The sequence below is a fragment of the Amblyraja radiata genome, chromosome 30 (assembly GCF_010909765.2).
Source record: "Amblyraja radiata isolate CabotCenter1 chromosome 30, sAmbRad1.1.pri, whole genome shotgun sequence".
Classification (NCBI taxonomy): Eukaryota; Metazoa; Chordata; class Chondrichthyes; order Rajiformes; family Rajidae; genus Amblyraja; species Amblyraja radiata.
In genome coordinates, this window is record NC_045985.1 from 7,676,663 (window position 1) to 7,695,894 (window position 19,232).

Sequence of the window (19,232 nt, forward strand, 5' to 3'; positions counted from 1 at the left end):
TGGGTTTAATTTAGTTGAGAGATACAGTGCACAAGCAGGCCCTTCGGCCCACCAGGTCCTCGCCGACCAGTGATCCACGCACATTAACAGTATCCTACACTAACTATGGACATTTCTTACATTTACCAAGTCAATTGTTTACATTTCCCAAGCCTTTGAGTGTGTGAGCAAACCGAAGATTTCGGAGAAACCCCACGCAGATCACAGGGCGAACGTACACACTCTGTACAGACAGCACCCGTAGTCAGGATCGAACCCGCGTCTCTGGGGCTGCATTCGCTGTAAGGCAGCAACTCTACCGCTGCGCCACCGTGACGGGCACGTGACCTGGACGTCATTCAGCAGCTCCACGTCAGTGACAAACATTGAACCAGGAAGTGGAGATAAAATGGCTTCGAAACACCAGGTCGAGAGTTGGACCGAGGAGGCAGTTTGTCCCATCTGCCTGGATTTCTTCACCGATCCGGTGTCACTGGAGTGTGGGCACAACTTCTGCCGCTCCTGTATCACACAGAGTTGGGACAGGGAGGGGAGAAACTCCTGCCCGGAATGTAGAGACGAGTTTACAGACCGCACCCTCAGGGTGAATCGGGCCTTGGCGAGACTGTCTGAGAAAGCTCGAACACTGAGCCTGAATCTCAACGCGAAGGAAAGTAAACTTCACTGCGAGAAACATCAGGAAGAACTGAAGCTGTTTTGTGAAAATGACAAGAAGCTGATATGTGTGATTTGTGCAGCTGGGCGAGAACACAAGACTCACAGCTTCATGCTGATAGAAGAAGCAATTGAATTCTACAAGGTAAAAGCAAACCGATTTTGATCACATCATTGTGTAATATTTTCTTTATTTTCTGACATTTTTATTCTCTGATCTGAAACCCAACCCCAGGAACAGGTGAAGTCTTCTTTCCAATCTCTCGCAGAAAAGGAATCAGTGATCGAGCAAATGGAGCAGCAACAGAAAGAGAGCATTTCTGGAGTTCAGGTGAGGCTTTGTACTATCGATTAAATTATTTTGTGTAGATTTGATCCCTGTGATGTGTGTAATAATGGGCACCTCTATAGAGCTCAGTAGTCGAGGACACGGGATCTTGGGAGCGGTTGGGCAGCCAAGGACTTTACACACTGGAGCGCAGGAGTCTGAAGAATGATCTATTGCAGGTGTATACTATCATGAAAAAAATATGTTAGGGTGAATACTCAGTCTTTTACACTAAGTAAGAGTCGAGCATGCAAGGGCATAGGTTTAAGGTGAGAGGTAACAAATAAGGGCAACTTTGGTAGTGGGTATATGGAACGAGCTGCCAGAGGAGGGAGTTGATTCAGGTACCATAACAATATTTAAAATATATTTGAACAAAATCGTGGAGAGAAAATTTTAGAACCAGGTGGGCCAAATGCGGACAGGTGGAAATAGCGCAGATCGGACAATGGACAATAGACAATAGACAAAAGGTGCAGGGGTAGACTTCTGATTATGAAGGCCAAAATGCCATTCGCTTTCTTCACTGCCTGCTGTACCTGCATGCTTACTTTCATTGACTGATGAACAAGGACCCCCAGATCCCGTTGTACTTCCCCTTATCCCAACTTGACACCATTTAGATAATAATCTGCCTTCCTCTTTTTGCTACCAAAGTGGACAACCTCACATTTATCCACATTAAACTGCATCTGCCATGCATCTGCCCACTCCCCCAACCTAACAAGTTACGCCACATTCTCGTAGCAGCCTCCTCACAGTTCACCCTGCCACCCAACCTTGTGTCATCTGCAAATTTACTAATGTTACTTTGAATCCCTTCATCTAATTCATTGATGTATATTGTAAATAGCTGCGGTCCCATAACCTGGCCTTGCGGTACCCCACTAGTCACTGCCTGCCATTCTGAAAGGGACCCATTAATCCCTACTCTTTGTTTTCTGTCTGCCAAACACTTCTCTGTCCATATCAGCACTCTGCCCCCAACACCATGTGCTCTAATTTAGCCCACTAATCAACGTGGGACCTTATCAAATGCTTTCTGAAAGTCCAGGTACACGACACACACTGGCTCTCCCGTGTCCATTTTCCTAGTTACATATTCAAAACATTCCAGAAGATTAGTCAAACATGATTTCCTCATCGTAAGAGGGGAAGACAGGCACGGGTTATTGATCGGGGACGATCAGTCATGATCACAATTAATGGCGGTGCTGGCTCGAAGGGCCGAATGGCCTCCTCGTGCACCTATTTTCTATGTATCAATGTAAATTCATGCTGACTCGGACCGATCCTGTTACTGCTATCCAAATGTGCCACTATTTCATATTTTATGATTGACTCTAGCATCTACCCCACCACCGATGTCAGGCTAACAGGTCTATAATTCCCTGTTTTATCTCTCCAGCCTTTCTTTAAAAATGGGATCACATTAGCTACCCTCCAAACCACAGGAACTGATCCTGAATCTATAGAACATTGCAAAATGATCACCAATGCGTCCACGATTTCTAGAACCACTTCCTTAAGTACCCTGAGTTGGAGACCACCAAGGCCTGGGGATTTATCATCCTTCAGTCTACCCAACACTATTTCCTGCCAAATGTGGATTTCCTACAGTTCCTCCCACACCCCAGATCCTCTGGCCACTAGTACATCATAAAGATTGTTGTGCTTCCTTAGTGAAGACGGATCCAAACTATCTTTTCAACTCATTTGCCATTTCCTTGTTCCCCTTAATAAATTCACCCTTTTCGGTCTTCAATGGTCCAATTTTGGTCTTAACTATCTTTTTCCTCTTCACATACCTAAATAAGCTTTTACTATCCTCCTTTATATTCTTGGCTAGCTTACCTTTGTACCCCATCTTTTCTCCCCGTGTTGCCTTTTTGTTATCTTATGGTGCTCTTTAAACATTACCCAATTCTTGCTTCCCGCTCATCTTTGCTACGTTGTACTTCTCTTTTATTACATATGGGTAAATGGAATTAGTGTAGATACGTACAGAGCCCAGCATGGACATGGTGGTCCTAAGACTGCACTCCAAGACTCGAGATTCACTAGCTAAATACCACCTTCCATGTCATGAAGAAACACAGCAGTGACATAATATATTGATTTTAATCTTTCATCTGACAGGAAGAGTCACACAACCTTCAGTCACAGATCACATCCCAGTTTGCTGAACTGCACCAGATATTCACTGAGAAAGAGCAGCGCTTCCTTGGAGATATCCAGGAGGAAGAGAAAAAGATTGTAAAAAGAATGAAGAAAAATCTTCAAGAGATTCAAGAGAATTTAAATTCCATTCAAGAGGAACTCTCAAAGTTACAGGAACAGATGGACCAGAAGGCCGATGTGATATTTCTTAAGGTGAGGGGTTACACTACAGTTTGGATAACTGAAAGTGCACAGTCACAAAATGGTGGGTTAAATTTCTGAAATAAATGCTGCATTTACCAGTAATTCAGTACTGGGTCAATGTTCCGTCTGTTCCATCTACTCACCACATTCGACAACAATGCCCCAAATTCCCCTCTCTACATCATGGACATTCGGCCCATCCACTGCTGTCTGTTTTCCTGCTCCGCACAAGTCTCACCCCACCTACTCACAACATCCACCAGCAGTGCCCACAGTTGCCACATCTCTCGTGTTTATCCACCTTTATCCACCTCTCCATGAAATTACCACTCCTGTGGTAGAGGGTTCTATATTATCTTGACTGAATCTCCAGTGGAACTTTTGAAAGACCACCTGATATTTCATCTTCAATTCACTTTCTTATTATGATCTGATATTTCAATGTTTAATCTTGCACTAAATGTTGTACCCTTTATCCTTTATCTCTACATTGTGGACGGCTTGTTTTTACACATGTACAGTTTTTTCTTTGACAGGACAGCATCCAAACAAATGCTTTTCGCCGTACCTCAGTACATGTGACGATAATAAGATCATTAGTTCAGAAGTGACAGGAACAGAATTAGCCCATCAAGTCTACTCCGCCATTCAATCGTGACTGATCTACCTGTCCTAATCCCATTCTCCTGCCATCTCCCCATACCCCTGACACCCGTACTAATCAAGATAATATTAAATTCCGTTAATTTTCCTTTAATTAGCCAAAGAAACTCACGAAGTGTGCAGTCTTTCCTGTAAGTTTGATCCTCAGATCAATGGCAGATTGTTCACTAACACTCCTTGCACATTCTTGGTTCTTTGTTCATTTGTGTAATACCCTCAGGCTGTGTCAGCTGGGGTCAGAGTTGGGAAATGGGAATTTTCAGCTGCTCCTAAAGTTCTATGGAATGGTTTCTGTTGTGATGTGAACCATCAGTCCCAATAAATTCAGGAACAAAATCAAGTGTTGGAGCAACTCTGCGGGTTCGGCAACATCTGTGGGGGATTTGGATGGGTGACGTTTCGGGTCGGGACCCTTCTTCAGATTATTGTTGTGAGGGGTGGGGAGCTGGAAAAGCGATGGAGTTTGACAAACCCTCATGACTGGCAAAGGATACAGGCGAGGGAGGTTTGCCTGGCAGTTGTGTGGACATCGGCTAGAGATGAAAAGTGTAGAAAGAGGGTCAGGTAAGAAAAGAGGAGAGATATGTTGCCAGATGGAGGATTAGAGGAGAAAGGGTTCTGGGGGACTGGGTAAGAGAGCGGGTTGGTGTGAAAAGTGGAAGCTCATTAAGCTGGGCACATGGATCTGGGTCCATGATGTACAGGAGGGGGCCGAACCGAAGCGTCACCAATCCACATCCTCGTGAAACGCTGCCTGCTACGCCGTGTTCCAGCACTTTGTGTTTTATATAAGATGGCATTTTGCATTTCTTGTATCTCAATGAATTGAGCTTTGTGTTTTATTTATTTCAGGATGAAGCTGGTCGGGAGAGCAGGTAGGATATGCTCTTGACTGAAACTGTGTGTGGATGTGTAATGTAACACCAATGACATGCTCAATGTATCACCATGTGTTTACTGTTTGCAGTGCGAGTGTTGATACTGAATCGTTGTCAGTGACAGATGCTGCCCCGGCCTTTGAAACGATCTATCGCCCCTTTGTGTTGAGCACAATGATAACAGAAATATCTGATGCCATTAAGCGGTGTAGCTTTTCACCTTACGGTAAAAATATTGAATTCTCTGTTTTTTTAAACTAACATAATCCCCCCGCCCCTCCCCCCCCCCCCACACACACACACACACGCACACCATCTCCCTCCATCTTCCACCCCATCCTCCTGCAGCTTCTCGACACCTCCCCCCACCCCCCCCCCACCCCACCGTAATTTCCCTGTACCTCACCTGCACTTGTATCCATTTCTCCCCTCCACCACATGGACATCCCTACCTCGGGCTTCACAATTCACACCCCTTCCATCCTTATCTCACACCTTTTGTATTTTCATCCCTGGCATTCATCCAACAATTGGCCTATCAAACAATCCTCTCGCTGGTATCCGCCTCTCACTTGCGTTGGGTGGAGATGGAATCCCACCACCATCCCCAACCCTTTCAGCTTTCCGCAGACCATTCGCTCTGCAACTCCCTGTTTCACTCGTCCCTTCCCACCCAAACCACCCTCTCTCCAGCTATTTCCCCCTGCAACCGCAGGAGATGCAACACCTGTCCCTATACCTCCTCCCTCCGACTTCGTCCAAAGACCCCGACAGTCTTTTCAGGTGAGGCAGAGGTTCATTTGCACCTCCTCCAACCTCATCTACTGTATCCAGTGTGGACTCCTGTATATTGTGGGGTACTGATTGTGGATGATCAGCCATTATCAGATTGAATGGCGGTGCTGGATCGAAAGGCCAAATGGCCTACTCCTGCACCAATTGTCTATATGGCGAGACCAAGTGCAGGCTTGGCGATCGCTTCACTGAACACCTCCGCTCAGTCCGCTTAAATATACCAGATCTCCCGGTTGCTAAACACTTTAACTCTCCCTCCCATTCCAACATCAACATTTCTGTCCTGGGCCTCATCCATTGTCAGTGTGAGGCCAAGCACAAATTGGAGGAACATCAGCTCATATTTCATTTGCTTACAACCCAGCGGTATGAATATTAACTTCTCTAAATTCAAGTAGCCCTTCCTTTCACTCACTCTACATCCCTCCCCATTCACAGTTCTCCAACCAGTTTGACTGTCTCCGATTACATTTTATCTCTGTTAGCTTTGTTGTTACCTTCTCCCAGCCAACATTGATCTATGCTACATTTTTCTTGAACTCCATCCCCTTGTTAACGTTTTCACACCTTGTACGTCCTTATCTCGGTCTCTCCCTCTCCCCTAACTTCGGTCTCGACCCGAAACGCCGCCCATTCCTTCTCTCCAGAGGTGCTGCCTGTCCCGCTGAGTTACTCCAGCTTTCTGTGTCTATCTTTGAAACAAAACCTATCCATGTTCTGCAAACTTGCATCTGCAATTCATTCTGTTAAATAAAACGGACATAGATTAATTTCTCCTCATTTATCAGACGCATGTGAGTAACGTGTAGATGCAGAGCTTGTGTGGAATTATGGGCTGAGGGGGAATTGTCGTTTTATTCCAGTAGCAAACGCAGCTGCCGGGAAGATTCACTTTCACACAGGCAGCTGGAGATGGGAGATCCCTGAACACAACCGACAGGCGCACCCCTCCCCTGTCTCACCGCCTCTCAAGAAAACAGGAGCACGGCCCCTCATGTCCGCCCTCGTTCAGTATGATCAAGGCGACTCCACCACATCTCTACCTCCTCTTTAACCACCTCTACATTCCTTTAACCACCTTCCTACAATCTCCACCCCACGCCCCCCCCCCCCCCCCGCCCCATCACCATTTACCACCACGACCAGCAAGATATCGGAATACTTCCGAAATTTTGAGGAAGGGTCCCGAGGTTCTAAATACACCTCCTCATTTGTAAACGCCAACCGCAATCTCTCGCCCATCCTCACAGTCCGCACTTGTCCACACCGTTTTGAAATCCCCGCCCCAATCTCACGGCGCCGCTACTCCGGTTCCCCAATGCCCATGAAATTCCCCTCTTCAACCGGGAGAAAACTCCGGGGAAAATGCTGGTTTCCATCCGTGACGGGTTTTTTTTTTGGGGGGTGGGAGTGGGTTAGGTGTCAGTTGTTCTCCCGCCTGTGCCTGAGGCCGAGCGGCTTCTCCCCCGGTCCCGGGGCCGCGCTGCCCGAGTCTCCCCCCGACCCCCGGGGACTCTCTGATTCATTGCTTCTCCCCCCAGTCTCCGTCACCCTGGATGTGGAAACAGCGCATGCGCGGCTCGAGGTGTCTGAGGATCGGAAGAGGGTGAGATGGACCGGGACCCGGAGGAGTCTCCCTGACACCGGGAAGAGGTTTACAGCCCGGGCATGTGTGCTGGGATCGGAGGGATTCACATCGGGGAGACATTACTGGGAGGTGGAGGTGGTGCGGAGTCGGGACTGGAGGCTGGGAGTCGCCGCAGAGTCTGTGGAGAGGAAGGGACCGGTCAAACTGACCCCGGAGACTGGAGTCTGGAGCATCGAGCGGCGGGTTGACGTGTTTAATGTATCCGCCTCCCCTCCATCCCCTCTCCCCGCCCGTCCCATCCCCGGGAGGGTGGGAGTTTATCTCAGTTACGAGTCCGGGACAGTTTCATTTTACGACGCGGACACCAAGTCCCATCTCCACACCTTCACTGGGAATAAATTCACGGAGAAACTTTATCCTTTGATCGGTATTGCGGATGAAAACTGGCTGAGAATCTGCTCCGGTTCCGCTCCGGGTGTGTAAAAGGGTCGGGTCCCGGGACCGGCGTCAGGAGCGGGGCTCAGGGGCTGTGGGGCAGAAACCCGGTGGACAACAGGTCAGCGCTGAACGAACGGCTCTCATTTAATCCCCAAATTCCGCTTCGTGAAACCCCAGTGAGCGCGGAAATAAAACCAGGGGGAATGTAAATGTGGGAAGAGAGAAATAAACAGCAACTAAAATCAGAGCTGTCTGTCTATCCGTTCATTTTAACGCGTTCACCGCGTCCGGCAACGGAACAGAAATTACTTTTGTGAAAATATAAATATTGAAACAATCTCCCTTCCAGCAGCAGCCGCGGGCGGCGGGTCCTGAGCTCCGGGTCGACTCATTGTATTTACAGCGTGTTTGCAGCATTTGCTATCCACACAACAGATTTCTTCGGAACGGATCTTTGGAAGAATGGGTTCAAACCGAATTCCCGGTTCCAGGTGGGATCCCGTTGTGCTCAGGCTCTGCCTGTCTCTCTGTAGGATACGTAGATCATTCCGTGTTTCAGTCGCCGCCAGACCCATCCCTCACCTCTCTCTCAGGTACATCATGTCTGTATCGGTGCTGCTTCCTGCTCTCGTTCACCGCTTTAACGCTTCATTTCCCTCACTGCCAGTCTCCAACCAGCTCCCACTTTCCTCTGCTCGATCCCCGACTCTTCCCTCCGCTTTCTCGCCGTCTCTGTTTACATTTACACGATGTCCTTGCATTTCTTTTAGGAGACCTCAAAGTATTCTACAGGCGTAATTCGATTTAAAATGCAGACATGAATGGGAACGGAATTGCAGGAATTAATTTGCAGACAGAAACATTCACAGAGTTTAAAAGCAAGTTATACTGTCCAAATATATTTAGTATTATTTCAGTTGCAGTATTAGAAGCACCAGGCACATAAATCGGAAAAACAATATTTCAATTCGGTTCTTGTGAATGTGACCGGTCATGCGATTTGTCCAAATTCAGCCAGAGGGGATTACATTTCTCTATTGCATTCATCTATTAATATATAATATTGTAGGCGGTTTTAAGTTCAATGATCCAATCCCTTTTACAATGTTTTCACTCTGATTATGTGGCTCTGGTTCTGCCCTTCATTTACACAATCTACCAGCTGAAACTTGCCCATAATGCCATGTGCCTTTTTATGCCTTTTTTGATGATTTCAGGAAGATAATGCCTTTTTCACGATTGAGTGTCTAGATCAGCCTTTTTTTTGTTGCCATTTTAACGTAATTTACAAGAAGTTTTAAACCAGCGGGGCAAAACCAGGCTGTAGGTGGGTGTGAAGTGGTGATGATTGAAGAGGGGTGCATGGGGAAGGGTCCAGTCTTTGCAGACTGGAGTCATGCTTTAAGTAGGTGTGAAGTGATAATTGGGGAGGAGTAGTTGGAGTAGGATCTAGTCTTTTCAAACTGGAGTCAAGCTATGAGTAGGTGTGAAGTTACACAAAAATGCTGGAGAAACTCAGCGGGTGCAGCAGCATCTATGGAGCGAAGGAAATAGGTGACGTTTCGGGCCGAAACCCTTCTTCAGACTGATAGCGGGTGGGAGGAGAAGGAAGGAAAAAGGGGAGGAGGAGGAGCCCGAGGGCGGGGGGATGGGAGGAGACAGCTCGAGGGTTAAGGAAGGGGAGGAGACAGCAAGGGCTAGCAAAACTGGGAGAATTCAATGTTCATGCCGTCCGGACGCAAGCAACCCAGGCGGAATATGAGGTGCTGTTCCTCCAATTTCCGGTGTTGCTCACTCTGGCAATGGAGGAGACCCAGGACAGAGAGGTCGGATTGGGAATGGGAGGGGGACTTGAAGTGCTGAGCCACCGGGAGTTCAGGTAGGTTCTTGCGGACTGAGCGGAGGTGTTCGGCGATACGATCGCCCAACCTCCGCTTAGTCTCACCGATGTGAATCAGCTGACATCTAGAGCAGCGGATGCAGTAGATGAGGTTGGAGGAGATAAAGGTGAACCTTTGTCGCACCTGGAATGACTGCTTGGGTCCTTGAATGGAGTCGAGGGGGGAGGTAAAGGGAAAGGTGTTGCATTTCTTGCGGTTGCAACGGAAAGTGCCCGGGGAGGGGGTGGTACGGGAGGGAAGGGAAGAATTGACAAGGGAGTTGCGGAGGGAGCAGACTTTGCGGAAGGCAGACATGGGGGGAGATGGGAAGATGTGGCGAGTGGTGGGGTCACGTTGGAGGTGGCGAAAATGGCGGAGGATTATGTGTTGTATTTGCCGGCTGGTGGGTGAAAGGTGAGGACTAGGGGGACTCTGCCCTTGTTGCGAGTGCGGGGATGGGGAGAGAGAGCAGTGTTGCGGGGTATGGAAGAGACCCTGGTGCGAGCCTCATCTATGGTGGAGGAGGGGAATCCCCGTTCCCTGAAGAGCGAGGACATTTCCGATGCCCTGATGTGGAACGTCTCATCCTGGGAGCAGATGCGGCGTAGGCGGAGGAATTGGAAGTAGGGGATGGAGTATTTACAGGGGGCAGGGTGAGAAGACGTGTAATCCTGATAGCCATGTGAGTCCGTGGGTTTGTAGTGTATATCGGTCCTCTGCGATGGAGATGGTGAGGTCAAGGAATGATAGGGAAGTGTCGGAAATGGTCCAGGTGTATTTGAGTGCCGGATGGAAGTTGGTGTGAAGTGTTGGTTGGGGATGGGGCGTGGGGGATATCAGGGTTAAGTTTCTGTTTATCGCACCTGTAGTAGAACCCGTTCAGGTCGTTGGTCAGCTGACGATTGTCCAAGGAGCGGGTTTTTTTCCAATTGTAGTTTGTGATTTCTTGCAAGCCCTTCCACACTGAAGAAGAGTCATTTGCTGAGAACTTGCTCCTCAACTTCTCAGAGTACCTTTCCTTGGCAGCTCTGATTCCTCTTCTCAGCTTATACTTGGCCTGCCTATAGAGGTCTGCATCCCCGTTCCTGTAGGATCTACCCCTGCAAGCGTCAAATTGTCTAAAGTCTAGTCAACGCCTTGTAAAAAACTGAACGATTTGGTGAGAGTGTACGGGAGTGATATATTTTCAACAGACAATTGTGTGCTGTTTTGCAAAGCATGTGAGAAAGCAGTGAATCATGAGAAGAAATATTTTGTCTCCCATCATGTACAGACAGCTAAACACAAGTCGGCGGCAGAGAAACTGAAGGTAGGAAATACGCAAGCTTGTCTCCTCACAACATTTACTGCTGGCTCCAATCGCAAATCTGAGTTTGAGTGATCTGGGCAACGCATTCATTGATGCTGGTATTCCACTGTGGAAATTGGAAAACAAATCTCTCAGAGGTTTTTTAGAGAAATACACAGAGGAACATATACCGAGCGAGTCATCATTACGGAAAAATTATGTTGACAGATATTTCAACATTGTTGTGCAGAAAATTAGAGACGAATTTGCACGCAACAAAATATGGACCTCAATAGACGAGACAACCGATGCTGTAGATATGTTGCCAATGTGGTCATCGGTACACTGGAGGCAGGTCAACCATCAAAGGAGTATTTGTTGACATTGGAAGTATTGGAGAAGTCAAAGAACACAACTAATGCTCAGTTGTTTACATCTTCACTTGCTGTACTTTGTACTTAAAGTTCCAGGCGATGCAGGTAAAAATATACAAGGAAATTGTGAGAGTGATTTAAGCTAACAAAGATCTTGAAGAAATAAAACATAGCTAAAGTTCTCAAAGGTAGTTGTAATGCACAAGATATCGACATGAATGTAGAGTTTCTAGCTTGTTTCAGGTATGTACCAGTGACCTCAACTGGGGTAGAAAGATGTTTTCCACAACTGAAGCATATTCTGTCTGAAGACGGCATAGTTTAACACCAGATAATTTGATAGAAATGCTAGTAATTATGTGCAACCAGGCAACTTTGGTCATTTAATGTAGTATACCTTTACATTATCATTTTTAACCATAAAAAGGTGGTGCCTTTTTTGCCAATAAATGCTTTTTTTCGTGCCTTTTTTGTAATATTATTATGCCTTTTTGCCTGCCTTGTCAGAGATTTTTAGCGCCTAAACATCCTGGCTCTAGTCATGAGTATTGAATTGTCATACGTACCGTGACGGAGTAATGCAATTCTTTCTTGCCTTAACCTGAGCTTGCATCTATATCACTCCTCATGAGTTTCCCTCCCTAAACTGCGGGGCCACACAACTTCTCTTCCTGACTCCAATGTTAGTAAATAATCCTCACTCCACATTCAAGGAATGTTGCCATTCCATCCCCCATGTCCGTAATCTTCCAGATTTGTAATCAGCATTCCCAAATCCTAACAAAGTGCGTTGCAAAGTCTCAGTCCTTTTTCCCTGAGCCCAGATATCTGTTGTGTGGGTGGAGAAAGCTGAGATAGTCAAGTGGGTGGGGAAAACAGAGATGAACTTGGGATGATGGGTCCGCAGTTCGTCGGCAGGATCTGTGGAGAGAGAACCTGAATTGGTATCCCGAGTCTCTGGTCGGAATTTGCCCTGACCCTGTCAGTCCTGCCTGCTGCGCATTAAAACATTTTACAATACAATACAATACAATTTATTGTCATTTGAGCCTCAGTGAGGCTCAAACGAAATTCTGTTTCCACAGCCATACAAACAAAGACAATTTCCTAGACATACACACAATTTAATTCACACAAACATCTTAGAGCAGCTTGTATTGGAGCCTACCAGGGAGAAGGCAAAGTCTTTTCTCTCCCCTGTTCTCCATGTCTCCCCCGATGTCCAAGCCCCAGGCGGGCGATGATAAGCCCCACGGCCATTTTAGGCCGTGCCGGGCGATTTACGGCCCCGCTCCCGGTCTAAATGTCACAAAGTTGGAGCCCCGGGCGGGCGTTGGAATGACCCACGGCCATGAAGCCACGCCAGGCGATGTACGACCCCGCTCCAGGTCGTTCCAACCCCGCGACACGGGCTGGAGAAGTCGCGTTGCGGGAGCTCCGGGAAGCGGTCTCTCTCTCTCTCCCCCCGGACCCGCGAGCTCCCGATGTCCCCGACAGTCCACCGGACCTGCGGCTGCGTTGCTGGAGCCTCCGAGCCCCAGGAGTCGAGTCGCAGCAGCGAGTCACCACCGCTCCCCACACACCGAGGCCGGCCAGCCCCACGATGGTGAGTAGCCCGCAGCTCCTCAGTCTCCCGAGCCCCCGGGTCGTTCAGGTTGGAGGCCGCTCCACGGTGCTAGGCCCCAACGACAACGGAGACCCGACAGGGAAAAGGTCGGGTCTCCCGGACAGGGAAGAGATTTTAAACGGTTTCCCCCTCCCCGCATATACACATTTAAAACTAGTATTTTAAAAAAACACCAACACTACATTTAACTAGACACAAAATAAAAAAAGACAGACAGGCTGTATGGGCCGCTGCAACGGGCGAGTCGCGCCGCCAACTAAGCTTCTCTCTCATTTTCTGTTATTGAGTGTGTTGAAGTCCTGAATTCATGGACACATGAAAGTCTGCACACTTGCATCATCTCGGCCTGATGCCGGGTCTCGGCCCTTGACACTTCTTCCTCCACAAACACTTCTTTACATTTTTAATTCTACCAGAAGTTTATTACTTGCACCTGCATTGAGGGACCTCCACTATTCCACCCCATGCATGTCAGGAAGGTTCGGTCATTGCATTGCCGCCTTCAGCCACCAGGTGGGGATGCCGAGCTTTTATTCGTGTTAATTGTTCATTACCTTGAACAGCCAATAAAATAACATCTTCCATAAACACTTCTTCATTTTCTTAGACTTTGAGCATCTCCTGTCTCTTGTGTCTCAACTCTCTGCCGCCACTCACTGTATTCCCATCAGCCCCACTGCCTACACTCATTTCCCGCACTCGTACCATCACCTCCCCTCACCCTATCATGTTCCCCTTCCCTCCACCCCTACACTAACCTACGCTGGGGTCACGTCAAGCAGCCAATTCATCGAGTTCACCTCACGCCTTCGGGAAGTGGCAGGAAACCGGAGCACCCGCGGGAAAAGCACGGGTTGAATGAACAAAGTCCACACAATGAGAACCCACGTCGTTGGATCTCGCTGGCGGCTGCTGGTAATCACTGGAACACTCCGCCAGCCACAGCAGCGTTTGTGATGGGGCAGTGCAGTGAATGTATCGACTAAATAAGATGCACGCCACCCAGATAAATCGTTATAGGTTGAATCAGGAGTTAAAATCGGCATGTAGCAAAGGTAATGCTGTGGTTGTTATGGGAGATTTCAACATGCAGGTAGACTGGGAAAATCAGGTTGTACTGGACCCCAAGAAAGGGATTTTATAGAGTGCCTTCATGATGGATTCTTAGAGCAGCTTGTATTGGAGCCTACCAGGGAGAAGGCAATTCTGAATTTAGTGTTATGTATTGAAACGGATTTGATAAAGGAACTTGAGGTTAATGAGCCATGAGGGGGTAGTGACCATAATATGGTCAGGTTTAATCTACAATTGGAGAGGGATAAAGGTAGATCGGAGGTGTCAGTGTTACAGTTCTATAAAGGAGACTATGGGCCATGAGGGAGGAGCTGGCCAAAGTTGACTGGAAAAATACACTAGCGGGGATGAGAGTGGAACAACAATGGCAGGTGTTTCTAGGAATAATACAGAAAATGCAGGATCAGTTCATTCCTAGGAGGAACAAGGATTCTAAGGGGAGTAAGGCGCGACCGTGGCTGACAAGGGACGTCAGGGACAGTATAAAAATAAAAGAGAAGTACAAGGTAGCAAAGACGAGCGGGTAGCAAGAGGATTGGGTAATGTATAAAGAACAACAGAAGATAACTAAAATGACAATACGAGCAGAAAATATGAGATACGAAGGTAAGCTGGCCAAGACTATAAAGGGGGATAGTAAAAGCTTATTTAGGCATGTGAAGTGGAAAAAAATAGTTAGGACCAAAGTCGGACTCTTGAAGACCGAAAAAGGCGAATGTATTAGGGGGAACATGGAAATGGCAGATGAGCTGAACAGGTACTTTGGATCCGTCTTCACTAAGGAGGACACAAACAATCTTCCTGATATAGTAGTGGCCAGAGGATGTGGTGTGACGGAGGAACTGAAGGAAATCCACAGGAAATGGTGTTGGGTAGACTGATGGGACTGAAGATTGATAAATCCCCAGGGCCTGATGGTCAGCATCCCATGGTACTTAAGGAAGTGGCTCTAGAAATCGTGGATGCATTGGTGATAAATGTCCAATGTTTTATAGACTCAGGATCAGTTCCTGTGGATTGGAGGGTAGCTAGTAGTTTTCATCCCACTTCTTTAAAATGGCGGGAGAGAGAAAACAGGGAATTATAGACCAGTTAGCCTGACATCGGTGGTGGGGAAGTTGCTTGAATCAATTATAAAAGATGAAATAGCCGCACATTTGGATATCAGTAACAGGATCGGCCCGAGTCAGCATGGATTTATGAAGGGGAAATCATGCTTGACTAATCTTCGGGAATATTTTGAGGATGTAACTAGGAAAATGGACAAGGGAGAGCCAGTGGATCAGAAAGCATTTGATAAGGTCCCACATATGAGATTAGTGGGCAAAATTAGGGCACATGGTATTGGGGGTAGAATGCTGGCATGGATAGAAAATTGGTTGGCAGACACGGACCAAAGAGTAGGGATTAACGAGTACCTTTCCGAATGGCAGGCAGTGAAATTTGTTCCTATTGTGTGCAGGATAGTGTTAATATGCGGGGATCGCTGGTCTGCACGGACTTCGCAGGTCGGTTCGGACTCGGTGGGCCGAATGGCCTGTTTTCGCGCTGTAAACTAAACTAAAATAAACTGATCAGCAGACACGGTGAACCTTTACAAACTGCTATGAATGTTATAGGGTCATATAATCAGGGCCGGCCTCAGGGGGTGCGGGGCCCAATTGGGAACAATTTTGGTGAACCCCAGATTCCCAGCCAAGGTTTGTCAGCCCAGTTATTTAGTATATATTATGAAATTGTACACTAGGTGCTATGGATTCTACACTGTGTGAATCTCTCCTGCTCCCTCCCTTTGACTGTCAGTAGCTCCGCCGGCTTCCAACCTTTACCGTAGCTGCTAATTATGTGATTGGACACAATGCCCTTGGATACAGCGGCTGATTGAACGGGAGGAGACCTATTTGTTGATTGGACGGGAATTTTAAGGCAAGCCGGTTGGTGATTGGATGCAACCCGCTTAGAGACAGCGATTGATTGGCCGCCAAATAAAATTGTCAAATAGGAAAACAAAAATCGCTGGTCGGTGCGAACTCAGTGGACTATCTGGTTGTATCTCCAACTAATCTGGTTGTATCAACCAGACTATCTGGTTGTATCCCCAAACTAAACAGTATAACATGCAGGTACATTCATTTAAAATTAAATTCAGTGGTTATTTCACACGATTTCTCACTGTGTAAAGCTCAATATCTGACCAATTTCTGCTTAACACGTTTGGTCTGCCGTGAGCATTTTTCTCTCCCAAAACAGTTCATATCTAAAACCGATCAACGAAACAAACAGAAGTTGGACGAGGTCATAGAGACATAGAAACATAGAAAATAGGTGCAGAAGCAGGCCATTCGGCCCTTCGAGCCTGCACCGCCATTCAATATGATCATGGCTGATCATCCAACTCGGTATGCTGTACCTGCTTTCTCTCCATACCCCCTGATCCCTTTAGCCACACGGACCACATCTAACTCCCTCTTAAATATAGCCAATGAACTGGCCTCAACTACATTCTGTGGCAGAGAATTCCAGATTCACCACTCTCTGTGTAAAAAATGATTTTCGCATCTCAGTCCTAAAAGATTTCCCCTTTATCCTTAAACTGTGACCCCTTTTTCTGGACATCCCCAACATCGAGAACAATCTTACTGCATCTAACCTGTCCAACCCCTTAAGAATGTTGTAAGTTTCTATAAGATTCCCCCTCAAACTTCTAAATTCTAGCGAGTACAAGCCGAATCTATCCAGTCTTTCTTCATATGAAAGTCCTGAATCCCAGGAATCAGTCTGGTGAACCTTCTCTGCACTCCCTCAAGAATGGCAAGAATGTCCTTCCTCAGATTAGAAGCCCAAAACTGTACGCAATACTCCAGGTGTGGTCTCACCAAGACCCTGTACAACTGCAGTAGAACCTCCCTGCTCCTATACTCAAATCCTTTTGCTATGAATGCTAACATACCATTCGCTGTCTTCACTGCCTGCTGCACCTGCGTGCCTACTTTCAATGACTGGTGTCCCATGACACCCAGGACTCGTTGCATCTCCCCTTTTCGTAATCGGCCACCATTCAGATAATAATCTACTTTCCTGTTATTGCCACCAAAGTGGATAAACTCACATGTACTCACATTATCCTGCATCTGCCATGCATTTGCCTATTCACCCAGCCTATCCAAGTCACCTTGCAACTTTAGAGATCTTCAGATGGGTTCAGATGGGTTCAGATGTGTTTAGAATGTTTAGAAGTGTTTAGAGGGGAATAGATGGGAATAGAGGGGATTAGAGGGGTTCAGAGGTGTTCAGAGGGGGTTAGAGACGTTATAAGCCCCCCCCCGTGAGAAATTGTATTTCTCTGAAATTAAAGATAGACATAAAGCTGGAGTAACTCAGGAGGACAGGCAGCGCAGCGACTCTGGAGAGAAGACCCTTCTTCAGACTGAACTGAACTCTCGCCGGTGAGAGTACTTGTGATTGTCTGAAGAAGGTTCTCGACCAGAAACGCTACCCTCTCTCCAGAGCCCGTGCCCGTCCTGCTGAGCCACCTTCAGCTTCAGAGCCAAACGTCAACGATTCCGGGAAAGCTGTGGCGACAGGGTGATAGAGCTAGAGAGAGACGAGATGGGGAGCGGGGGAGAGAGAGCGCGCGAGAGAAAGAGGGAGAGAGGGAGAGAGCAAAACACAGAAAGACACAACGTGGGTCGGTAGGTGAATGACTAACCTGCAAACCAAGAAGAAGCCCCTTCTCGCGGCCCGGGGCCCTCACACATGATGGTGAGTTTAATGAAATTCTCAATGTGTCAACGATCTACATTCCTCAGTAAATGTAATTGTGTTTTAAACAAGTATTAATGACGCCGCGTGAATTTTATTCAAAGGAACTACTTGTTGTTAGGAAGTGCTAACAGTACTGGTTAACAAATCGTCTGTGTCTGATGGCCGTGCAGCGATTGTTATACATGTTCGTTTAAAAAAAATAATCCGGATGGCGACAAAAAAAAAAACCTTTATTTAACAAAGAGAATTCGTATTTCCGTGCGAAATACGGAACATTAGTGCGGGGTCCCCCTTAGGCGCGGGGCCCAATTGTGAGCAATCGGTCTAATCGGCTTAAGGCCGCCCCTGGGTGCAACGTCTCCTCAGGTTACACCTGAGGTTTCCTTAGCGCCGGGCCCCGCCCCTTTCTGTCCTGCCTTAGTCTTTCTCGTCCATATTCAGGCCAGTTTAATGTCCAATCTACCCCGCCCTCGTGTGAGATGAGCTGGAAGCGGCCAGGACATCTTCACACTCAACACTTGTAGCCAAATAGCTCTCATTGCCCGGGACGGCAGCGGGCGCAGCGACACGGGGTTGAGTTTAATTTAATTTAGAGATACAGCACGCAAACAGGCCCTTCGGCCCACCGGGTCCGCGCCGACCAGCGATCCCCGGCCATTAACACTATCCTACACCCACTAGGGACATTTTTTACATTTACCAAGCCATTTTTTTTAACATTTACCAAAAATGGGACAAACTCTATAGAGTCTTGTCTATTATAGAGAAAACTCTATAATAATGGGCACCTCTATAGAGCTCAGTAGTCGAGGACCCGAGAACTTGTGAGCGGTTGGGCAGCCAAGGACTTTACTCACTAGAGCGCAGGAGTCTGAAGAATGATCTATTGCAGGTGTATAATATCACGAAACAAAATGTCAGGGTGAATACTCAGTCTTTTACACTAAGTAAGGCGTGCGAGCATGCGAGTGCATAGGTTTAAGGTGAGAGGGAACAGATTATGTGTAGGGGGAAACCGAAGATCTCGGAGAAAACCCACGCAGATCAAGGGGAGAACGTACAAACTCCGTACATACGGCACCCGTAGTCAGGATCGAACCTGGGTCTCCGGCGGTGCATTCCCTGTAAGGCAGCAGCTCTACCGCTGCGTCACCGTGACGGTCAAGTGACCGCCCATATTCAGCAGCTCCACGTCAGTAAAAAAAATTGAACCAGGAAGTGGAGATAAAATGGCTGCGAAAGACATTTTCGAGAATTTAACCGAGGAGGCAGTTTGTCCCATCTGCCTGGATTTCTTCACCGATCCGGTGACACTGGAGTGTGGGCACAACTTCTGCCGCTCCTGTATCACACATAGTTGGGACAGGGAGGGGAGAAACTCTTGCCCGGAATGTAGAGACGAGTTTACAGACCGCACCCTCAGGGTGAATCGGGCCTTGGTTAGACTGGCTGAGAAAGCTCGAACACTGAGCCTGAATCTCAAAGAGAAGGAAAATAAACTTCACTGCGAGAAACA

At 47.4% G+C, this 19,232-nt stretch overlaps 1 protein-coding gene across 1 annotated transcript; it reads left to right on the top strand.

Annotated features, from left to right (window-relative positions):
- Positions 1-926: 926 nt before the first annotated feature.
- Positions 927-7,064, top strand: LOC116990112. The gene is made up of 6 exons (XM_033047643.1): positions 927-985; positions 3,122-3,355; positions 4,862-4,884; positions 4,977-5,113; positions 6,546-6,740; positions 6,860-7,064. The coding sequence occupies exons 1-5, from the start codon at positions 947-949 to the stop codon at positions 6,734-6,736; spliced, it is 624 nt and encodes a 207-aa protein (XP_032903534.1). The 5' UTR covers positions 927-946; the 3' UTR covers positions 6,737-6,740; positions 6,860-7,064.
- The last annotated feature ends 12,168 nt before the right edge of the window (positions 7,065-19,232 follow it).

Excerpts from the sequence above, each read along its gene's own strand:
- LOC116990112 (XM_033047643.1), top strand. The coding sequence starts at position 947 with ATGGAGCAGCAACAGAAAGAGAGCATTTCTGGAGTTCAG. Across the intron at positions 3,356-4,861 it reads CCGATGTGATATTTCTTAAG|GATGAAGCTGGTCGGGAGAG; the intron begins GTGAGGGGTTAC and ends TATTTATTTCAG. Across the intron at positions 4,885-4,976 it reads GAAGCTGGTCGGGAGAGCAG|TGCGAGTGTTGATACTGAAT; the intron begins GTAGGATATGCT and ends TACTGTTTGCAG.